Genomic DNA, 23983 nt, shown 5'->3' on the forward strand with positions numbered 1-23983 from the left:
TGATACATTATGGAGGCTGTGGAGAGCCACAGATTATCTTGCTTCTTTAGCTGATTCATACAGATTCTTGTCATTAAAAGTATATTTATTGTGTTCATTCTCTTTGTATTGCACGTATTGGATGATTTATTTCCCCACCCCTCTTATTTTCTTGAGCATTGCAGACATAATCAGGTAGAAATAGTCTAAAATCTTATGGAAATACACCTGCTGAGGCTTCTTGTCCTTTCCTCATAGGTGCTAACAGACATCAGGGCTGACAAAGACCAAGCCAATGATGGTCTTTCCTCTTCGTTGCTGATCTTGTATTTGGATTCAGCAAGGAACCTTCCGGTAGGTAATGCCATGGGAGCTCCCTTGGGTGCTCCTTTCCTGGTAGCAGATGTTGCTGCATTCAGCCACACTGTGTCACCTATTACTATTCCTGTGTTTTCACTTCACTCCCACCTGGAGAGCACCAAAGGGAAGGGATCAGTGTGTATTTGCTTCACGACTATAATTTATGTCTATACACTTTACTGATTTATCCAGATGTTCAGAATTATTTTTACTCTGACATGTTTTATGAAGACATCTCCGTCACATAGGAAAGGAATGTTCCTCGTAGTTAGAGGAGAAGATATTCTGTAGAAACTCACTAATTATTAAAATAGAGTTACCTAAAGATGGAAGCTGTCTCTGATTGTCATGGAAGTAAAATGAAGCAGCTCTGCCTACAAGCCCAGAGTCCATCCTGGCTGTAGCCTGGCAGGATGACAGATAGGCAGCCTGGAAGAGCAGGGCCGTGGAGTGCAGCCTCTGGTGTTCCCCGCTGGTGCACACTGTCCTGGTTATCCGTCACACTCAGCTCCTGCAGCTCAGAGCAAGTGCCCCTACTCATTTGCATCATAACTGTTTTGCTCTTAGAAAAAACTGTGAAGTACAGCTTTTGAAGGTAATGACTGGGGAAGAAAAATCATACTATTTTCATTCACGTGAGCACCATACTTTTTTTTTTATTGGAGTTCAGTTTGCCAACATATAGCATAACACCCAGTGCTCATCCTGCCAAGTGCCCCCGTCAGTGCCCGCCACCCAGTCACCCCAACCCCCTGCCCACCTCCCTTTCCACTACCCCTTGTTCATTTCCCAGAGTTAGGTGTCTCATATTTTGTCACCCTCACTGATATTTTCGCTCATTTTCTCCTTTCCCCTTTATTCCCTTTCACTAATTTTTATATTCCCTCAAATGAATGAGACCATATAATGTTTGTCCTTCTCTGATTGACTTATTTCACTCAGCATAATACCCTCCAGTTCCATCCATGTCGAAGCATATGGTGGGTATTTGTCATTTCTAATGGCTGAGTAATATTCCATTGTATACATAGACCACATCTTCTTGAGGCTCCTTCTACAGTTTGCCTATTGTGGACATTGCTTCTATGAACTTTGGGATGCAGGTGTCTCAGTTTTTCACTGCATCTATATCTTTGGGGTAAATCCCCAGCAGTGCAATTGCTGGGTCATAGGGTAGCTCTATTTGTAACTCTTGGAGAAACCTCCACAGAATTTTCCAGAGTGGCTGTACCAGTTCACATTCCCACCAACAGTGCAAGAGGGTTCCCCTTTCTCCACATCCTCTCCAACATTTGTTGTTTCCTGTCTTGTTAATTTTCACCATTCTCACTGGGAGCACCATACTTTAAACTCACTATTTAGGATAGTGTGACCATTATATAAACATATTGTTTTGATCATTTCTCCTGAGTGCCAGTTCACTTATTCAAGAGATGGCCATTCTTTATTTCATTGTGTCAACCACTAGTTTTATGAAATTTGGTGAAAGAAAGACCATAGACTATAGCCATAAGGTACAGGTTGTTTTCCTCCCAAAATTATAATAAATTCTCACCCGTCCAGGTGCACTTGCATGCAATCTCCCCTTGTGCTCCCCTTGTTGGCATCTACTTGGTGGAGACAGACAAGAAAGCAGTGTGTTCACTGCCCTTCATGGTTTGCATCTGAGTGTCATGTTGGGCTGTTTCTACCTCACCTCACACAGCTAGATTATCTCCTTTATCTCATGAAATGCCCTAGTTTCACTTAGCACCTTTCAAGGTTTTAAAATTGTGTTTTACTTACATTTAGCTCAAAAAGAAATAAATGTACTTGGTGCATCTCTTTGTTTTAAAGTTTTTAACAAAATGCTAAAAATGATCATTTTTTTAATACCAAGAAGATGTAATTGAGCACTGTGTGTAATTATATATGACTGTACTCTTTCAGTGAAGAGTACAGACTGACTGATTTTAACTTTGCAAATCCTTATTTTTTCTTAAAGTGTTACTTAACCTTTTGGCCTGTCTTCTAGTTAGAACTCTGTGACTTTTTCTGTTATAATTTCAATTTGGGGAAAGTTGTTATTTAATTTAACCTTCCTACAGAATTTCTCATACAGCAGAACTTTGTTTATAATCATAGTAATGTTTGTTATAAAGTCTTTTATAATGCCTGATGGAAGTGAATTTGTTGTATATTTTAGGATACAAAGAATAGTAGTAGTGAATTGGCAAGAAAGAATTAGGCTTCTTTCAAACTGTATATTTTGTCACGTTAAATTGAAATTTGAATAACATCACGTAAGCAAAGCAAAAGCAAAAGTGAATTTATTAATCTATTAAGATGGCACTTTGTGCATGAAGTATGCTCTGGGTGTCAGAGGCAAAGGATCTTTGTGAAACCGCTGCCCTGTTGGGTGTTTGTTTTAAATGGGAGCATTTGCCCACCGGTCCTCCTGCGTTTCTGTGGGATGCTTTGACTCTGCCGTTGCACTCCTGTTTATTACGGCTTCCTGTGCGTTCATTGACCGCAATCCACCGTTCTTTGCTTTCTCCTCCTGTTTCTACTCTCCTAAGAGTATCTACGAGGGAAACTTTGGGTGTGGCTACTTAAAAGAGAGGCGAGCGTCGGGACTAGTGTTTTGTGAAAATACTACCTCAGTCTATAGAGCACTATTTGTGAGTTCTTCAGTGTTCTTTCTTCCTTTTGTTTTGATGGAGACTGCTAGAATGTGGGCTGGAACTTCTAATGCCATCAACGCTCTGGTGGAATGGTGTGGCATGCTTTTTAAACTTTCTTGCATGATTTCAGTTACTGTCCGTGTGTTTCTTTTGTGCTTGTTTTGTAAAAGTAACACTGCTGTAGCCAACTTTGGTGACTGCATCTGATGATGAGATGAACAAACCTGGTGAGTCATGAAGAAGCCATAGTGGTTCATCTCAGTGTGAGATGTAAATATTTTTTTGCAAGCTTTCAAAAAACTTCCTTAAATCTACTTTTTCCTCCTGACAAAACACAGGAGTGTCAGAACTTGGCTTTCCCTAAAGTGCAAGCCGTGGCCTCACAGATAGTCAGTGAGGACAGAAGTCCACCTGTTACCCTGGAAACTTACCTTCTCCCTTACTTTTTACCCAGAGCTTCTACGGGAGAAAAAAGCATATTGGGTTTGGGATTCAGCTTCTCTTAAGGAACTTACAGAATTTCCAGGAGTGGATAATTGAACATTTCTAACCCTTCTCTGGGAAGCTGATTCCGATCTCATTATGTCTGTTTCCTGGGGCCTTGATTCTCAGTACTGTTGGTGCTTTTAGCTGACAGTTATTCTTCCTTGCTTTGAGGTCAGAGCCGGTCACCAATGGCTTAGTCATCAGTCTAGAAAGTTATTCTTTCCAGACTGACTTAATTCAATAAATAGTGAGGTCCTTAAAGTACTTTAGCCTTTGGATCTAATAGTGGTAGTGCTTTGCATTTTTGAAGAATTTCCATTTCTATTTCCAAGTGCATTTTCAGTTTATTCTTATTAAAAAAAAGAAGGGTAGGGCAAAACTTGAAGACTAGGTGTTCTGTCCCATTTTATAGCCAGGGAAATAAAGACCCAGACCCTGAAGCCTTTGCTGAGCTGTGGAGAGTCACAGAGGCAGGAAATGGTAACCATGGATGGGCTCCTCACTCTTAGCTTGTTCCTGTTAAAGACATTTTAAAAGTCAAAATGAGGCTACTGATGCATATGGCAACCATTCTCTGCCGTGTTTTTATAAAATGACTTTGTTTTAGGCATTTCTTTAGTGGAAGATGGTCCTGTGAGCTGCTGCTGCTGCAGAAGCTCCAATCTACAGCAGCTTTCCTTAGTTACTTCTCATTCTCTAACTCTTAGGAAATATTTCTGACCTTGTGTCAGGATTTTTTAATTGCTTTACATGATATTTAGCTCCTACATTGCTGGGTTATCAAAACTAGCTTTCCTCCCACATTATCAAAATCACATACTAGTACTGCCTAACGATTCAAATATAGGCATTAACAAAATGTTTTATAAAATAAATTTGAAATTATTTGATTGCCTTTTTTCTTTTTTAAACCCATTGGTGTTTAGTGTGAAGTTAAATCATTGCTTTCTCAATTTTCCCTCAAAGGCCTGATACCATTGGTATTTCTAATAAAGGCCAGCCCCATGAAGACTCTTAGCTTCTTCCTATTGAGAATACTTAATTTCCAACCCCAGGCATGTGTTACCACCACTGAGGTCATCTGCAAGCCCTTAGTGTTACAGGACTTTCTCCTCTTGGAAAGAGCTTCTTGACAATATAGACTGTCAGCACTTTGCCTCTTTCTTTTGATGAAATTTCAAGCTGAATTTGAACCTGGAACATGGAGGGTGTTCTCTGGCTCCCAGTGGCTGGCTTTACAGCCTGAGACTTAAATGGTAGCATACATTTGCTAAGCACCTTCCAGGGGCTCTACCTATATGGCTCACTTAGTCTCAGGCCCTCATGATCACTTTCAGACAGCACATAGAGTGTGAGGGACTGAGGACAGACCCAAGGTCACAGGCAGTTAGTCACAGAGCTAGAATTTAAACTCAGCTGTCTACTCCTCCTTCCTAGTTTAAAGTATATTTGTTATCACTTCAAGTTTGTAAGTTCATAGAGCTGTCCATGGAGCTTATCTGAGATGGGTGTTCTATATACTTTCTACTTTCTATATAAATATGCTAGCTGATGTGAAGACCACAGGGTGTGATGATGCCAGGTGCCATCTCACTTTTAAAAAGTACAGGTGGTATTACTTAAAAATCTTTTAAAAACAAAGCAGGGGCACCTGGCTGGTTTAGTTGGGAGAGTGTGTGAGTCTTGTTCTCAGGATTGTGAGTTCAAGTCCCACTGGGGGTAGAAATTACTTAAAAATCTCTTAAAAGTGCAGGTAGCTGTTACAGTGAATAGCCCAATGGCAGAATATGCAGTGACACCCAGGGCTCACCGTGGGCTCCTAGTGCAGCGGTGTGATCTGGCCTGCCTGTCCCTGAAGCCTCTACAGCTTTACACGATCTCACAGTGCTCCGCTAGCACCCTGACCCACACCACGGCCTCTCTCCTCATTTTGCTTTCACTGATGCATGTTAGAATAATATATACACTTAGCCTAGATCACATCCATCCAAAGTGAAATTCAGAAAAGGTTTTTATGACACCTGAAGATGGTCAGTCCTCACACCTCAAGGCAGTGGTTCCCAGCCTCACCTACCCCGGCTCCCGGGGATCTGATGGGTCCCATTTTTAAAGCTCCACAGGCCACCTCAGTGTTCTGGCTTTTATGTCACATTAATTCTTTATGGCCAAATTTTTTTTATCTTCTCACCTGGCCCACCTGGCCACAGGAGGCAGGGAAGCCAGTTGTCCATCTTTCTTCATTATGAAATCTGTTTAATGAAAACATAATAAAAAAGCAGTTTGTCATATGAAGTCCATAAAGGAGCTTACAGAACAACTTAGTCACCCTCTTGAAGCCAAGAAATCAATTAATTAAAAAAGTCAATAAAAGTAGAACAAAAAACCCATAATAGAACTTTAAAGCCAGGACAAACTTTCAAAGTGATATGATCAGAAGATGCCTCTGCATTTGATGCTTAGGAGAGAATGGGAGTGAAGTGGAGAAGGCCCACACCTGCTGTGGGTTTGCACAAAGAAGGAAGTAAAGTTGCATCTGCTAGGGTAGGATATGATCTGACTTGTGAGCAATTTGGGCATTGACAGCCCATTCATTTGTAGTTCAGATAAAACCTGTAGTGTATTTATGGTTGATATTTTAGGGTTTTATTCAAGTAAAGGATAATAAATAGAACCCTTTCTTAAAGTGTCACTCCTGGATTTTTCAAATCCCAAAGACAAGAGGGCTGGGAGTAAAACAGTGATCCTAAAGGATTGTAGTAATCGTAGAGGAAATGTGTTTTGATATTTATAGATTAAAGGTTTATTCTCAGATAAAATCTTAGTCATAAAGAAGGATTTTATGTGCTAACAATCAGTTTTATTGGTTTTTTTTGTGTCATTCTTGGTGGTGGTTTTCATTTAAAGATTTTTTTGTTCTCATAAATTTTCATGTCATTAACCTTACAAAACTCATTGCATGTTTTATTAACCCTTGGTATATTCATTTTCTTCTGACTTGAAAGAGTAACCCATTAGAATTTAACCCTGATGTCTTGAAGAAGTCTGCAGTTCAGAAAGCTTTAAAGGTAAACTAAAGCTTCCCTTTGAAAAGTTAATTGAAACATATTGAAAGAGATGATGCTTTTTAATTCTCATGGGTCTATTGACAAATTGCCTCCCTACTAATGTAGTAGTTAGTTATCTGATTAGATGCTTTTTTGTTACCCAAGAGTTGTTAGTTAGAATTTGTCAACTGTGAAAATAAATTTTATAAAGTACCAATATGGTAAACTAGACTTCTGTCTTATTGGCCTTAGGCAGCAGTATCTAAGGTGGTTTTAAATCATCTGCATTTTATTTGGATTTGAATTTGTGAAAATGGTGAAATAGAAGATCTGTTTAAAAACTTAACCAATTTCTAGATTATGATTTCAAGATATTCCTTCCTTGTGCAGTGTGACTATCCATTTAGAAATCACCTCTTACAATATGCTGAGTTAGGGCTGTCTCTGAGTTGGTTGCCTCATGGCTTTTGGTGCTGCTGGGTTTGGGTGACAGATCTTTTGAGAAGCTTTACATTTCGTTAAATGAGGTATATTGAAAACTAAGCTCCACTCCCTAAAACAACATGAACATGTATTTTCTGGCTAAATTGTTTTCTATGACTTACAGTGTTTTATTTCTGTCTCTCTGATTTCTTTGAATGTTTAAGGCTTAAATATTGGGGAGGGGATGGATTAAATGTAATTGTCTTAAGAAAATTCTATCCAAAGGAATCAGGAATGGCTTTTAATCAGCTTCATCTAGAAGAATAGTTCAGTTTTAAAAGAGAGGAAGACAAACAGTGTCTACTTTCCAATATAATATTTATTAAGCCCTTACCTACCGTGAGATGAGGTGTGGCCTAGCAGTGAATTACTCCTTTACAGTACTAGTTGGCACAGCAGTTGAAGTAACTGCCCCCAGTACACTGGAAGGAATTAGATTGACAGTCTCTCTTCACCATTTCTGTGATATTGGAGGGTCATCGGCCAGCGAGACATTATGGTTGGAACGAAGGCTCTAGGTCATGTCTCGGTGTGAACACTTACCAGTGTGACCTATGGCAAAATGTTCAATCGTCTGTTAATTAGAGACTGGTAATGATACGATCTTTTTTGGAGTATTGAGTAAGATTATGCATGTAAGAGAGCTTAGTGTAGCTATTGTTAGGACATCATTTCATTTAAACCTAACAAGGCTTTGGAAACTGTACTGTGTACATTTTTTAGACATGAAAACCAAAGTTCAAGTAGTTGAAATATGTAGGTTTCAATCAATTGCAAACAGCTGAAATATAATTCAAGACAGTCTAACTTAAAAACTCATATTTTCGAGGTACCTGACTGGCTCAGTCAGTAAAGCATGTGACTCTGAATCTTGGGGCCGTGAGTTCAAACTTCCTTTGGGCGTGGAGCCTACTTAAAATTTAAAAAATGCTAACAGAATAAAAATTCGTGTTTTCATTATACTTGTATCTCTGACTCATGCTCATACATTTTAAATATTGCATCACGGTAGGAGACTTAGTGATTTAACCTTATTTCATGGAATCTAAAACATCATGCATTTAAAAATACACCATTATTTTATGTACTACTAAAAAAGAAAAAAGGTCCAGTTAAGGTTTGATAGTGTTTATGTTTATTAGAAGAATTTTTAGGTTTAGGATAAATACAGATTTTTGTTACATCACACACAACAAAAGGAAAATAGAAGTAAAACAAATCAGTTAAAGTAAGAACAGCTGTCTCACAATTGGGACCTGCTCAAAAATAAATACATAAAGTTACCAATTGTAAGTTGCATTCTGTTTTCAAGAGAGGTTAGAAAGTAAAAAATAAAAAAAAATAAAAAAATAAAAAATAAAAGATGTGTGTCTCAGAATTGATAAAGTATAGTAACTCAGGAATGAATGCCTGCTTTTTCAGAGATGAAGTAACTTACATTAACCGTGAAGTAGTTTCTATATCAAAGCAGCTGATTTATCAGAAGGTGCAATAGCTTAAGTAAGACAATTTTATTTCCCTATAACAGAATCGTGACCCAGGGCTCTGCCGTTCTATACCTCTAGCCCAAAGTGGCACTGTGGAGGGCGGTCGCCCCTCATTGAAAGCCGGACTGTTACCTGGCCACATCCAGCTGCACAGGGAGTTCAGAAATAGAATTTTCAATTACAGAGCACTTGTGCTCTGCTGGAACTCCAGGGTTCCAATATTAAAGGAAGGATTTAGGAGAAAAGTTAGTATTCTCTACCAGTAGTCTATAGCTTTGGATATTTTTTTTAACAATATTTATTTCATTTTGCAGAATTTATTCACATCAAAAAGATGAACCAGAAAATAAATTGTCACAGTATGTTTGGGCTAATAATATTTCACAGTATGTTTGGGCTAATAATATTTTATTTTGGTGATAATATGAATTCGATGCCTATTTTTATCATTGCTACAGTGTTGAGGATCGACTCTGAAATTGTTTAAAAAACATTTATATGACCTAATTAATTCCCACTAACACAGATATTTAACTACATCTTGTGGGGCTAAGTTATAAATAAACCTCATGTCCCATATATGTTGTGTTTTACTGTGTTCTGTCACCTGTTTGCTAAAGTATGCTTCTTACCATTTTTTCTCATTCTGTGATATTTCTCATATTTATATCTGCTTAATTTAATGCAATTCTAGATTGATGTTTATTCTTCCAGTCAGAATTAACTTAGGAGCTGGTAAGCAAGATTTAATACCTGATAGCTACATGTTTGCACAGAAGGTACTCAGTTAAAAACATGAAGAGGTCTCTGATACTTTGTAGTATTTTTATTATTCCAACCAGGGAACTGTTCTGAATTGTACCCTACCTTTGCCCTTCCTCATGCTTTTCTGTTTCCATTCGCTGCAATTAATCATCCTCTTATCCCAGTAAGATAAGTTTTGAGAACTGGAATTAGCATTAAAGATTTTTTGGAAGATTCTATTTTTCCAAAATAATTTGCTTTAAAAATGAAGGACTTTAACATTTAAAAAATGCATACAAACAGGAATTTTTTAAATTTATTTCATGGTAGATACAATTATGCTTCGGGATATACTCAACAACTCTTTTCCAATTAAATTATTCCCAGATATTCCTTGTAACTGAAGTATCAGAAATAAATAGAAGTGATTATTAATATGAGCCAATAATCTCATTTTTAGTAAGCCCCATTTCAAGATGTTTGCTTACTTATTTTCTCTCTCTCTCTTTTTTTTTTTTTTTGGATAGTCAGGGAAGAAAATAAACAGCAATCCAAATCCTCTTGTGCAGATGTCAGTTGGACACAAGGCCCAGGAGAGCAAGGTAAAGCTGCCCACTAGTTTTCTGGGATGTCACTGTTGGCGGTCTCAGATGAGAACTGTTGTCAGCTGGCTGATGGTGTGGGCATGAGATCATTGATTTCCATATTTTCTCTTGTTTTCTCAAATCAGTCATCTCATAGTTAACCATATTTCTTTATTAGTCAACAAACACATTGTTCATTTTTAAAAATAGCATTAAAAATACATGTTTTTTGCTTAATTTTGTGAATGAATGACAGAGGATAAATTTCTGAGTTTCCTTGGAATGTTCTTTTATTTTGTTGGAGAGATAATCAGCAATCCTTAAAATTCAACAAACACAATTCTGCTTAAGAATTGAGAGGGCATTGCTGTTGCTGTAATGCCTTCCACTTTCCTAATATAAGAGAAAACATTTTGTGAATTATTTAAAGCTACAGGCTATTCACTTTTTTTTCTTTTTTAAGATTTTATTCATTTATTCATCAGAGAGACAGAGAGAGAGAGGCAGAGACAAGGCAGAGGGAGAAGCAGGCTCCATGCAGGGACCCTGATGTGGGACTCGATCCTGGGACTCCAGGATCACGCCCTGGGCCAAAGGCAGGCACCAAACCGCTGAGCCACCCAGGAATGCCCCTAAAAATGTTCACTTTTAAATGTTCACAATTTAGGAAGCTTCCTGACTTACCACCATTTTGTAGTCCCTGGGGAAGAGGTAGGACAGCGGCCAGAGCAATTGAGGTCGTCACTGGGATGGGCACACAGTTGGGATTTCATAACAGTTCATTCCCCTGACCCACTCTGAAAACTTTGGACTGTACCCACCTTTGAACACTTTTCACAATTAATATGTAATAATACATGTTGAGTAAATAAATGTCTTGGAATTTAATTAAAGTTATCCTAAGCTTCCAAACACAGTAAATGAATAAACACAGTCTCAGTAGCCCTTTTCTGCAGAAAATATCACAGAGCTGATACTTGGTTATTTCTTTCAGATTCGATACAAAACCAATGAACCCGTGTGGGAAGAAAACTTCACCTTCTTCATTCACAATCCCAAGCGCCAGGACCTCCAAGTCGAGGTATTTTATTTGCATTTTTAAATAGTTTCATTGAAATATAACCAACATACAAGTTGCTGCACAGATCTAAAAAGTACAGTTCAGGGGACCCATCACTGTAATGGACACGTCTTTGTCAGATTTATCCCTAAGTATTTCACACTTTTTGACATGTAAATTCTTTTTTCAAATTTCAGCTTTTGATTGCTTGTTTCTAGTATTTGAAATGCAACTGACTTTTGTATATTGATATATTATTGTCCTGAGTTGTTCGCATAACTTCTTATGGATACTTTAGGGTTGTCTTCAATCTGGCAGTCATGTTTTCTGCTAATAGTGTCCTTTCTGCTTCTGTGTTTCTAATTTGGGTGCCTTTCATTTCCTTTTCTTGCCTGTCACCCTGCCGTGCCCTCCCACCTCTGGAGTGAATAGTCCCCTCCACCTCCTTCCTGATCTTAAGGGGAGAGCCTCAGAGTTTCACCATGAAGTCTCTTAGGAAGTTTCCTTCCACTTCAGCTACTAACTAGTCTGCTGAGTGTTTTTTTAATGAATGGATGTTGAATTTTCTTAAAGGCTTTTCTACAGCTATTGAGATGATCATATGGTTTTTCCTTTTATGTTTGTAAATAGGGTGAAATATGTTGTTCTTTCTCAAATGTTAAACCTTCCAAACCTATATATGGGGATAAGCTCCACTTGGTCATGATGGTCATAGGCATGGAGCCTACTTAAAGAAACAAGGAAAACTGTGGGAAAAAAACAACCTAACAGGAATAGTACCTGTTACAGAAATAATGCTGAAAGATTATTCAGGAGACAGAAATTACCATGCATTTATTTATTTTTTTAAAAGATTTTATTTATTCATGAGAGACAGAGAGAGGCAGAGACACAGAGGGAGAAGCAGCTTCATGCAGGGAGCCTGACATGGGACTTGATCCCCGGTCTCCAGGACCCCACCCTGGGCCGAAGACGGTGCTAAACCGCTGAACCACCGAGGTTGCACATTACCATGCATTTAAGTGGATACTGTGAATTTTCGAAACAAGCAGGTAGATTTTTTTTTTATTTTTTTATTTATGATAGGCACACAGTGAGAGAGAGAGGGGCAGAGACACAGGCAGAGGGAGAAGCAGGCTCCATGCACCAGGAGCCCGACGTGGGATTCGATCCCGGGTCTCCAGGATCGCACCCTGGGCCAAAGGCAGGCGCTAAACCGCTGCGCCACCCAGGGATCCCCAAGCAGGTAGATTTTGAATAGAGAATGCTTAAAAGGTACTTAGAAATGTTTTTCTCCAAAAGCAGGTATCACCAGTAGAAACTTGGTAGACACATCACTATGAATGTATATTTGTCATCGTTTTCACAGACTTTAAGACATTTCTCCCTAATCTTCAGATTTGAATAGACTACTGTCTCTTAACTAACGCTTCTAGTGGATTCCTTAAACACAGTAGTGTCTCATGCTCATTGTAACTGTGTGATCAGGAGGTAGCAGGCACATGGGCTTGGGCACATTGTAACCTCACTCGTCACAGGATTCTGAGGGGTGGCCATGGTGTCCGTCGTTTATGAGAACCTACTTAGAAATGGTGGAAGTATTTTTTAAAGATTGGATTTTAGACATTTATGCATTTTCTGTCTTTACCTTCAGAGCTAAGTGTGTTGTGTCATGTGTCCTGCAGGTCAAAGATGAACAGCATCAGTGTTCTCTGGGGCATCTGAAGATCCCTCTCAGTCAGCTGCTTACCAGTGATGACATGACCATGAACCAGCGATTCCAACTCAGTAATTCAGGCCCCAACAGCACTCTAAAGATGAAGATTGCCCTCAGGGTACTGTTGTCTTCTGCATCATGCCCAGGAGTGGATGGGCTCTCGTGAGCACTGCTCCCGAGTGTGGTAACAGGCATGGAACACTCGTGGACGGTGATCACGCACTTGTCTGGGAAGCAGGGAAACCACTGCTGGCAGCATCTCAGTGCCCAGGGGACATCTGCCCAAGTTGGTATTTCCAGATTGCTTAAGCAGACCAGGTTAAAATTTTAAAGGTCATTCAGGAGAGAAAATTTACTAAAACTCTACAGGGTGGTAGAAACTACAAACAAAAAATTTTTTTTGTTCAAGATAGTGATTCTTGTGTGCCTAAGGAAATACTCAAAATAAATAAAATAAAATGCTAAAACTCACAGATTTTTAAAATGCGAATTAAAAAGAAGAATCCACTTTAAAAAAAATTAAAGCAAACTTAGTCTGTGGAGAATGCAGTGTACGTGGTCTCTTTCCACTTGGCCCCAACTCTGGGGATCAGCACAGTTTCTCCAGAAAGGCCTTTAGTGTCTCCAGGACTTAAATCATAGAGCCCTTTGAATCAAGAACCCTTTCTCTGCAAATCTGACTTTCCGTAAGAAGAAATGCAGACAGGCCATGAACATAAAGCTGTTTGCCACAGCTTCATTTTATAAAAGTGGGAAAAGGTGACACTGTCACAGTAATCCAGAGTGCAGGGTTTGTGGAATATAGGCTCTGCTCAGTGAGTGTGAGTATTGCACACTTGACATAGGGAAGCCAGCTAAAGCAAAGGGTCCGCATGCTCACACGAGCCTATGAGCATGAGGCCTGCTCCTGCATTGAGGCTGGTGTGTATGGAGGCCACTGGGGAAGATGTCCTTGCCTCTCATCCTCTCTTGGGGGCACTCAGCTCAGGTTCACCCAGCAGGGACATCGCTTCACAACTGTGCGAAAATGCGTGCAAATGGAAGAGGCTGAGGAGAAACACAGAAATGACATTTCATGACGAAAGTGTGATCCTTTGATTAGATTTCCTTTTCTAAACTGTAATACGGCATTGCTTCAGTAGTAAGAGTTGTTGAACGTACTGACAGGTATCAGGCTGTCCTAGTGTCGCTGATTTTAATTTCATGTTCATTTCCACCTCTAGGTACTCCACCTCGAAAAGCAAGAAAGGTCTCCCAACCACCAACACTCAGCTCAAGTAAAACGACCTTCTGTTTCTAAAGAAGGGAGGAAAGTGTCTGTCAGATCTCATATGTCTGCATCACCAGGTTCTGGTGACAGCAGCACGGCCCCATGCACACCAGTCATTGGGAGCAGTGATAAGCCTGGTGTGGAAGACAGAGCCCAGCCTGTGGAGGCCAGCCCCCAGGGGCCCCGGGACCTGGGCAGGAGCTCCTCCAGCCTCCAGGCTGGTGCCACCTGCTCCCCCAGCCACATCTCCGTCAAGGAGCCCACCCCAAGCATCGCCTCTGACATATCACTGCCCATTGCCACCCAGGAGCTTCGGCAGAGGCTGCGACAGCTGGAGAAGTAAGTAGACACCCTCTTTGTTCTTGTCAAGTCAGAGTACATGTCTCTCATGCTGCAAGGATGGAACATCATCTTAAGTTAAAAGAACCTACAGTGGCCTTGGCCTTTTACTCAGAGTCTTTGACTTTTAAAATAAACCTGCCATTTTCTAGGACCTAATATTTGACTCATTTAAGGATCAGGAAGCAGTGGGATGCAGGTTCCATGAATAGGAAAGGGTCCGAAGCCACGGCATTCCTGTCCTCATACCAGGAAGGCAGGACCCTGAGCTGATGTTTGCTGTTAGCACTACGATTGTATCTGTGCTCCCAGAAAGAGTCCTGTTTGCTCAGCATGGCGCCACTAGCCCTATGTTATCTAGTCTCTGGATGCATATTTAGGCTCCAGAGTCTTCAGAGGAGGAGGAAAATAGCTGACAGTTGTCACAGGCTTCAGACCTTAGCCTTTAGCTTTCAGCAGAAGGAATAAATGTGCACTTGGAAGCTACTGTTTCTGTTTTTATTCTCAGAGGTGTGTTGAGGAATCGGAAATGGAGGCAGAGATAAAGGTTGTGCTCCTGAGTCTAGAGGGAGTATGCAGGTCTGTGATCCATACTCAGCACAATTTTCTCCTTCAGACTTTCTTGGGTCCACTATTTTGGGGAAAAAAAAAAAAAAGCCAGTCCTTCCTCTCTTGCTTTAAAAGGAAATAGAATTTTAAATAAGAAAGTACTTTTTCTGGGGCACCTGGGTGGCTTGGTCAGTGAAGCATCTGCCTTCGCCTCAGGTCATGATCTCAGGATCCTGGGATCAAGCCCCACATCGGGGTGGAGGGCTCCCTGCTCAGCATGGAGCCTGCTTCTCCCTCTGCCTCTGTCCCTCCCCCTGCTTGTGGTCTCTCTCACACACGAAGGCTCTCTCTCTTTCTCTCTCTCCAATGAATAAATCTTGAAAAAAACAGAAAGTACTTTTTCTCAGGAGCCAAATTTGGGGAGCAGCTGGGATAATCCTGGGGGGCGTTGCATCTTGAGATTCTGTGCCTCACCCCTGAGAGAGAAAGCCAAGAGGTGGTGCTTCATCCGGGAGGCTGCCCATAAAAATCAGAGCAAGCAATGTGTGTGGGGCTCTGAGAAGACATATGTAGGTTTGGGTACAGATAGGCCAGACGTTGCTTTGCGGAGACCAAGGAATTATTAGGGGACCTCTGAGTCTCATTTTTACCATGGGCCTTAACTGAAAATGCTGTCAATGCTGAATAACTCAGTTATGTTGAAACCTTGTTTGAAACGTGAGCTCAGCTGGTTGATTCCAAGTTCAAAGTTTAAATTATTTTCAAGTCCATGGGTAATTTGGTTCCTTTTTGTGCCAGAGACACACACACCCCTCAGTCCTGAGGAGAGCAGTAATTCTCTGCTTTGCTTCCCCAGTGGGATGACCCTGGGGCAGTCGCCCCTGGGGCAGATCCAGCTGACCATCCGGCACAGCTCACAGAGAAACAAGCTAGTGGTGGTCGTGCACTCCTGCAGGTGAGCTTGGGCACTAAACAGGTTGCAAAACACTTAGTTGTAGCCTCACCAAATAGGTGAATTTATTTTATCTTTAAAGAACAAAGTCATGAGATTATACCATAACTGTAGTATTCAGTGTTGTGTTCTTGATATTTGTTTCGTAAGTATTTTATATTCATAGCCATTTTGGTTGCTTTGAAATACATTCTTGAGCTGCCATCCTGGATGTTTAAATTGTCCTATTATGTGTAACAAAGTAATGAACATATGTTTCTCTTCTTTAAGTGTCTCTTTGGGATTAACTTTTCAGGAATAAGTTTATATCAATTCAAAGGATCCAGAAAACTTTATAGGATCATGTTGGTATTGCCAGTAGTCTCTGTAGACTGTTTCTGAAGCAAACCAGTTGACATTGGCACAGAGTGTACAGGCGTGCCTTTCCCACCCCAAGTCAGGAACAGTTCATTGTTCAGTGTACCGATCTAGTAAGTGTAAGGACATGACAGTGTTGCTTTAATTTGTATTTGATTGGGATGCCTGGGTGGCTTAGCCGTTTAGTGACTGCCTTCGGCCCAGGGTGTGATCCTGGAGTCCCAGGATCAAGTCCCACACTGGGCCTCCTGCATGGAGCCTGCTTCTCTCTCTGCCTGTGTCTCTGCCTCTCTTTCTCTCTGTGTCTCTCATGAATAAATAAATAAAATCTTAAAAAATAATAATTTGTATTGGATTGGTGATGATGATATGAAGCCAAATAAATAGTTCCCTTTTAGGAGACTTGTCCATGCCAGTAGAAGGTATGATGTTAAGGTATGACATAAATATTTGCATCTTCTAAAAGTCTCTTAGAAGCCCAGGAGTTAAAATGAGTGACATTTAGAAATATATATATAAATGTAGAGTTTAGTTTCATACCTGTTTATTGGCACCTTATGCATTCTTGCTGTGAGATAATTACTTTCACCAAATAGTCCCCTGACTGGATTTCCAAGGTGATCAGTAGGTGAATAATTTGAAGTAGTTGCTGATCATAAATACTAGACTGTGTTTGGCTCAGACCAGTTGTCCTAGGACAAGAGCAGCATGAGCTGCACAAAGGAGGTGAGGGGTTCGGGTGAATGGAGGGTTTGTGGGCTGAGCAGCCCAAGCAGCCACACCCGTGGAATGTGGGTGTCCTTGCTGAGGTGTCCCAGCGGGTGCTTCCCTTAGCTGTGAGGCCCACCATTCTCCCTCAGGAGAGATGACAGCCAGGGTAAGTACCGTGGAAAGGGAAGCAGCACATTCTGCTCTGCTGCCAGCAGAGCTAAGTGTCAGAATGTCCTCCAAATAAATACTGGGCTCAAGAAATGGAGGCAGAAGTCACCTCTGCCAACAAGCGAGCAGAGTATGAAGACAGTACACTTTGCTCCTTTGTGCTGCTCAGCATTTTAGATAAATAGGAATTCAGAATAGTTAATTTGAATGTGACACTAATTACCATTTTCCTAGATTCTAATATTTAATGTTCTCTGGTTTGTGTCATAAGAAATCTCATTGCCTTCTCTGAAGATGGCTCTGACCCATATGTCCGCATGTATTTGTTACCAGACAAGAGGAGATCAGGAAGGAGAAAAACACACGTGTCAAAGAAAACACTGAACCCTGTGTTTGACCAGAGGTATGGTGTTCACTGGTGGGGGGAGGGGGGCAGGAAGGCTGGATCAGTGCCTCTGAACCCCGGATGCATTCAAACCAGTGCTCTGTCGGGAAGTATCAATAAAAAGTCACACTAGCACCGTGGCTAAACTAAGAATTTAAAAATAAGTATATATTAATTTTTTTCTTCAGATTTTTATTTAATTTCTAGTTCATTAACATACAGTGCAGTATTGGTTTCAGGAGTAGAATTAGGTGGTTCATCACTTATATACAACACCCAGGGCTCAATTTTAAGTTTTATTATAAATAACAATAATTAACCTATAACATCTTAAAATATTCTTCTGAAAAACATCTAGTTTCCAAAACAATAAAAAAATAGTGAAAATAAATAAATGGCATTATTTAACATTTTTGCAGATCTCTTTAATGCATATCTTAATGAAGGTCCTATCTGCTTCTGCTGTCACTCTGATGTGCTCATCTCCAGAGAGGGCCTTGGGGGCTTGGGAGCCTCAGGAGCCACATTTAAATAAGCCTCAGTCTGTGCAAACTGGGTGCCTTACATTAGAGTCTCCATAGCTAAAAGTCCACCAGCATTTTGGGAAATAATAAAGTCAAATGGTGTCAATATCTGTCACTTCTGTTTACATTTATCTGTAAAAGGACTGGTCCTTTATCATATTTTCATACCAACAGCTCTGTTTAACCGACAGAGACTGAGAGGTGTGGGACACCTGAGTGGCTCCATGGTTGAGCCTCTGTGTTCGACTTGTGACCCCCGGGTCCTAGAATCGAGTCCTGCATCAGGCTCCCTGCATGAATTCTGCTTCTCCCTCCTCCTATGTCTCTACCTCTCTCTGTGTATCTCTCATGAATAAATAAATAAAATATTAAAAAAAAAAAAAAGCTGACATGTGCACCAGATCCTGGTATGAGTGTGTCTTGACTGTGTTCTCATGAAGCCCCAGCATTTAAGGTTTCAGAAACCTGACCTGCCAGGTTCCTAGCTACTCTAAATCCGTGGACAAGCCGGCCACCTTCCACAGCTATGTCCCTGTGGGGCTGGGGGCTCTTTGTCCCCTAGTTTACTAGAGACCCCACCTCACAATGGCCAGACACCAGCCAGCTTTGAGGACGTGGTTCCCTGCAAGCATTTTGGTTTGCAGCCTCTGACTTCAGCCATTAGAAAGTGCACTGGACATCTGTTCCCTTCTGTGAAGCTCTGTCACATAATACCTTCCTTTAGTTCACTCACCCAGGCTTTGTAATCACTGTTCTTTGGTTGTTAGGCCTGGATGAGAGAACTCGTCTGCACTCCCTGCTGTGCCCTGTAACATCCACAGGCCCCATCGATAGGATGATGACGATGATGGAGGCTCATGGGTGGATGTTCCAAGAACACCCCTCCCCACACATGAGGGCCTTTCTCCCACTTAGAGTGCTACAATCGTCACCTCACATTTGGAAAATGATGGGAAAAATTTGTTTTTGAGTCTTTATGAAATGCCAAATCCAAACATTGAACAAAACTCAATTGTATAATAAAAACCAGCATAAGATTCAGAACTGTCTCATAAGCAGAAATGTCATTTTTAGTCATAGTAAAATACAACAAAGTTAAGGGGAAATTTAAGGAAGGTCCTCTTTTTTCCATGTCAGCTTTGATTTCAGTGTTTCATTACCAGAAGTACAGAGGAGAACGTTGGATGTAGCAGTAAAGAACAGCGGCGGCTTCCTGTCCAAAGATAAAGGGCTTCTTGGCAAGGTAAGTTTGAAAACTATCCTTGGTTAATTCCTATTTTTTTTATAAATAGTACTCTTAACCAAAATGCATTTTTTTAGACCATACTTAAATAAGTGGAAAGGAGTGAGCTCCCTGTGTGATTAATGCTTATTTATAAAATAATAGACAATAAAAGACTGTTGTCTTAAATCTGAGTACATTTTCAAGACTATTTTATTTTCAATGTTTTTACATATTGATAGCATATATTCATCTAACAAATTAGTGGCTTTATTTCTCTGAATTTATTCTAGTTTTTGTGTAAATTCACACGTTTGCATATTCTTTAATATTAAATGTATCCAGAGGTCAGGTTAGGAAAGAGGAGTTTTCAGCTATCGATAGCAGCAGTTACCAACTGTTCATACCAGCTGTGCTGCCATGAGTGGCATGTGAGCCAGTATCCCAGTAAACTATCTGCACTGGTTCTTATCTGCATTTGGAGCCTGCTGGATACGGGGTGCAGCCCTTGGACCCAGTGACCCAGTGTCTCACACACGGAGGAGTGGGTTCCACTGCGGCAGGAGGAAAGGCCGGGACGGGAGGCTGGCGGAGGGTGAGTGGGGCTGCTCCACCCACTGCAGAAGATGTCGTTTGCCCCATAGGTCCTGGTGGGTCTGGCATCCGAAGAACTAGCCAAGGGTTGGACCCAGTGGTGAGTTCCCCGCACAGACAAGCCTGGTGTGTTTGCTGCACAGCACTCTCCCCAGCTGTGACCTCACTTCTGTCCTCATCCCCTGTGCGCCCCTAGGTACGACCTCACGGAAGATGGCACGAGACCCCACGTGGTGACGTAGTCTGTGCCGATGTGAGGAGCCTGCTGCGCTGTGCCCTCCACCCTCCCACACGTGTATCAGGACTGCGTTTATAATTTCAGTGTATTTAGTTACATAAATCTTAATAGTTTTATAAGCCATGTTGACATTTTAGGCATATTTGGCCAATATTACCATTAGATTTTGTATGTTTAATTTTCTGTAGTATTTCACCAGTTACTATAGTATGTAAAGGAGTAGCAGCTCATTACTGTGTCTCATAGAGCGGTGTGTCTGTCAGTCATGTCTACTAGGAAGCAGGTGTATGTACATGCTTTACTGTTGCCTTGTTTTGTACACACTGAGGTACATTATGCCATGTAAATAGACTATTTTTTATAATCTCTACATGCTGGTTTGAATTCTGAAGAAAATGGATTAAGGAAATATATTTTTTTCTTCTAAAATGTATTAAATTCTTATGACAGATAATCATTTTGTCTTTGCAGGATAAAGTTCTCAGTGACCAATTTTATGGTGTTTCTTTTTAAAAAGAAAAGCTGAAAGATTAAATATTAGTATACTTCTGCCCGTCATGAATGATAAAAGTATTCAAAATATTACCAGTTTCATGAATGTAAAGATGTATTATTGAGAGTTAGTTGAAGTGCTTATAAGGAAAACTGTGTAACTGAGTAATACAAAATACTAAGAGCATTGTCATGGTTCATAAATCATGGTGCACTAATTTGAAATTCTTTATGTAAAATGAAATGTCTTAAGTTTATTTTTAATTGCTTGATATAACTTATTCCTAAATAGTACACAAATACATAATTATACTTCCTAAAATATAATACAGATTTTCCATGTTAGCAGTTAGGCTGCCTGTAATATCGGTCATGAGCTTGTTGATTTTCAGTGTTGTCCCAGCCTGTGAAGACAGGCTCACGGGATCACCATAAAGTTTGTGGGCTAGATCTGAGGAAGCAGGTAGGAGGTGGTTTAAACACCCAACAGCTCATTGATTTATCCATCAGTGTGACATTGTACATTGGACCCCCTGCGCGGCGCTCAGCTTCTGGCCCTTGCACAGAGGGCCAGAGGGTTCCAGCATGGCGGCTATTGACTTGTAAATAACCTTTCCTGGGTCTCCTCATTTATGCCATGACTGACCTCAGTATTGGGATATTGTTATATCGTTTTTATTTTGTAATTTTTTTTCCTTTTTTGGATTACTGTAGCATGTTTTATATACTTGAGTCCCAAACTTCTTGGGGGATGAGTTTCTGCAGCAGTGTTGTAAGCTGTGCACGTCTATGAGAAATGGATGCAGAAAGAGTTTTAAATATTTTAAGCTGTATGATGCAAATGACTTCCTTAGCCATAAGAACATTCTAGAATCATATCTGACTATATTGGGGGGATAGAGCTTTGTGACTGAAATTGAAGATCTTACCATAAATCGTTTCATGGACTCATGGACTGCTCATATGACCAAACATACCAAAGTGCCTGTGGTGGACGCTGATTGTTACTTCTGCACACTTCTGCCTTCCAGCAGATTTTTAGGTTTGTTTTTATTTACCCTTGGAGCCAGGGGTTTATTTATAATGGAGTCTATAGTTCACAACACATTTCATGTAATCATAAAGACTAGTATAATCTCATTGTTTCCTATTTAATGAAGCTTCACTATAAAGCCTCACTATAAACCATTTCCAATGTTAATGTACAGGAGGAAGTTTATTGATGCACACATGAACATACATGCACACAAAAAATTTAACAGGCATTTTAGTAGTGTGATAAAGGCAGGTAACTCCTTACTACATCTAGATGCCTGCTCATGGTATTAGATTTATTGAAGATTTGTTTTCTTAATTCGGTCTGTTGAAAGGCTTCTGGCATAATCTTTTTTTTTTTTTTTTGGCATAATCTATTAAAAAGAGAACCACTCGCTGAAATTCATCATACCAGTAATTTTTAGCAACATCCTAAACATTTGGGTTTTGCAATCATATGCTCACTTATTTGGTACATATTTACATTATGGAATGCTTAATTTAAGCAGTTAGGCAAAATAAATACAACGGAAGATATAAAGCTAGTTAGCATGACCCCTGCCTTGTGACGCAGGGACAGGGAGTCTGGGAACAGACCCATCTGCAGGTCCTGAGGCCTTTGGCAGCAGGCTTCATTCTGTTTAGAAGGAGAGAGAGAATGGAAAGGGATGATTCTAAAGACATAAAACGTTTCCAGATGTGATTCTGTCTTTCGTGGCAAGATGAGCATTCAGTGGGGAGCTCTTATGCTCTTTGGGGATGGGTGAGAACCCACTGTTGAGGCCACACCCCGTGCTGCAGGGTGAGTTCTCAGAATGTTCATCACTGGTTCTTAATCATTGCTTCATCCAGGAAAAGGGAACATTGACTTATTTATATTGAGCCAAACCAATGGGAGGAAAATTAAATGGATTTTAATTCTGTGAGTGTGTACACATGGGTGGTTTATCCTGTGCCTTAAAGTATGGAAGTGCTGGTGGTGTTTTCAAATCTCAGATCACAGCTGTATTCACTGCAACTTAATTGTGTACTTGGAGAACTCATTCTACAGACACACTTCATTGGGAGGTCAGCTCTTCAAGGACCACAGCTCAGTGCAGACCAGTGTGTGTGTGTGTGTGTGTGTGTGTGTGTTTATACTCGGGTTATCACCCGCTGCAAGTGGAGAACGGCAGAGGGTTTTTTATTATTAGAAAATGTCCTTTTTGATCAACTAATTTTACATGACAATGCATGTATTTATTCAATAAACTTTTGTGTTAGCTCACTTGGGATTTGTTTTTCCTTTGTGTTTTGAAATGAAGCTTTTGGTGTGGGATCTAATAATTTAAAAAGTAGATGCAGTATGTTATTCATACGTGCTAATTGTGAATTCTTTCCTTTTCAAAAGAAGGTGGGATGGTTGACATTAGCCCTCACATTCCCATCTGGAAGCCCTCGGCCGGCCCGCTGGTGCCTGCGGCCACTCCAACACATAGGCCTCCCCTCTGTGCTGTTGGTTGCCAATGAAGCTCACATACCACCTCCACCTTGTAAGTGTGGACGGACACATGCTTTGTTCCTGTCCCATTTTTGGGATTCACTCTACATTCTGCTTGTAGCACTGACATGCTGTGGTTTTGTGTATCTGCAGTGTATGCCGCCGGGCCTTGTGTGCCTTCCACACGGTGTCCTGTCCACCTGTCAGGTGTGCCTGGGAGCCTGAGATGGAGACCTCTGGCCCCTGTGCTGCTGTTCCCATGTGCAGATACTGGGTCCCTGCGTTCTGCTAGAGTGCACCCACTCGGCTCCTGTCTCCTGCCTGTCAGCTCCGTGGGATCTTTGAAAACACGTCTCTGTTGCTAGAATAAAAACCAAGAGCATATCAGGCCATGGGACGCTCTCACCTGTATTTCCTTCCACGCCGCCGCTCGCCATAACGCTTCCTCCCATTGCTGCACACGTCCACCTTGCGCTCCTTCCCACCTCTGTGCCCCCAGCGCATGCGTACATGGGCCTGGCCAACTCCCGTTGCCTTTGGGTTCTCAGCCCAGGGTGTGTTTCCTGGGCCACCCCTCACAGCACCCGCCATTAGCCTCTCAGCACCTCATATGCATGCTTAATATAATCACCCCAGCTGCCTGTGAGCCCAGGGGCAGAGGTTGGGTGGTGGTACGTCCTTTTCCAGCTCTTAAACTGCTCTCAGCCCATGGTAAATAGCTGCTGGATGAATTAGGTCTCAAGTTTGGCAGACCTTGGCTGATTTGTCCTAAGTTTCCATTTAAAGAAAGACACCTATTGACAGTTCTTAGTAAAGCCTAAAGAGAAAGGTATGATGAACATGAAGAATAGGTACTATTGCAACAAAAAGCCAACAGTGCAATTATCTGAAACAATTGAGCACAAAGGTGGGAAAGGAGCGGAGAAGTCTGCCTTTAGTTTGTGTTCTGGAAATCCTGGGTGATACGCTATGAGACGAAAAAAAGATAAATGGGAGAAGTTGTTTTCAAAATACGAGATTGTCTACCTGTAAAATCCAAGAAAATAATCTGAAAAGTTAT

At 40.9% G+C, this 23983-nt stretch overlaps 1 protein-coding gene across 3 annotated transcripts in view; it reads left to right on the top strand.

Annotated features, from left to right (window-relative positions):
- The window catches only part of ESYT2 (extended synaptotagmin 2), an 83053-nt gene extending 60343 nt beyond the window's left edge, over positions 1-22710 (top strand). Inside the window, exons 13-23 of one of the 3 annotated variants that reach the window (XM_055334690.1) lie at positions 238-333; positions 6491-6553; positions 9774-9848; positions 10825-10911; positions 12576-12725; positions 13831-14216; positions 15622-15720; positions 17225-17356; positions 19000-19105; positions 19729-19778; positions 19875-22710. In XM_055334690.1, the coding sequence (XP_055190665.1) occupies positions 238-333; positions 6491-6553; positions 9774-9848; positions 10825-10911; positions 12576-12725; positions 13831-14216; positions 15622-15720; positions 17225-17356; positions 19000-19105; positions 19729-19778; positions 19875-19920 (1290 nt within the window). In that variant the 3' untranslated portion in view covers positions 19921-22710. The remainder of the gene's footprint in view (positions 1-237; positions 334-6490; positions 6554-9773; positions 9849-10824; positions 10912-12575; positions 12726-13830; positions 14217-15621; positions 15721-17224; positions 17357-18999; positions 19106-19728; positions 19779-19874) is intronic. The other 2 variants (XM_055334692.1, XM_055334691.1) reach the window with 2 other exon arrangements.
- The last annotated feature ends 1273 nt before the right edge of the window (positions 22711-23983 follow it).

This window comes from Nyctereutes procyonoides, unplaced genomic scaffold (assembly GCF_905146905.1).
Source record: "Nyctereutes procyonoides isolate TBG_1078 unplaced genomic scaffold, NYPRO_anot_genome, whole genome shotgun sequence".
In the NCBI taxonomy this organism is placed as follows: domain Eukaryota; kingdom Metazoa; phylum Chordata; class Mammalia; order Carnivora; family Canidae; genus Nyctereutes; species Nyctereutes procyonoides.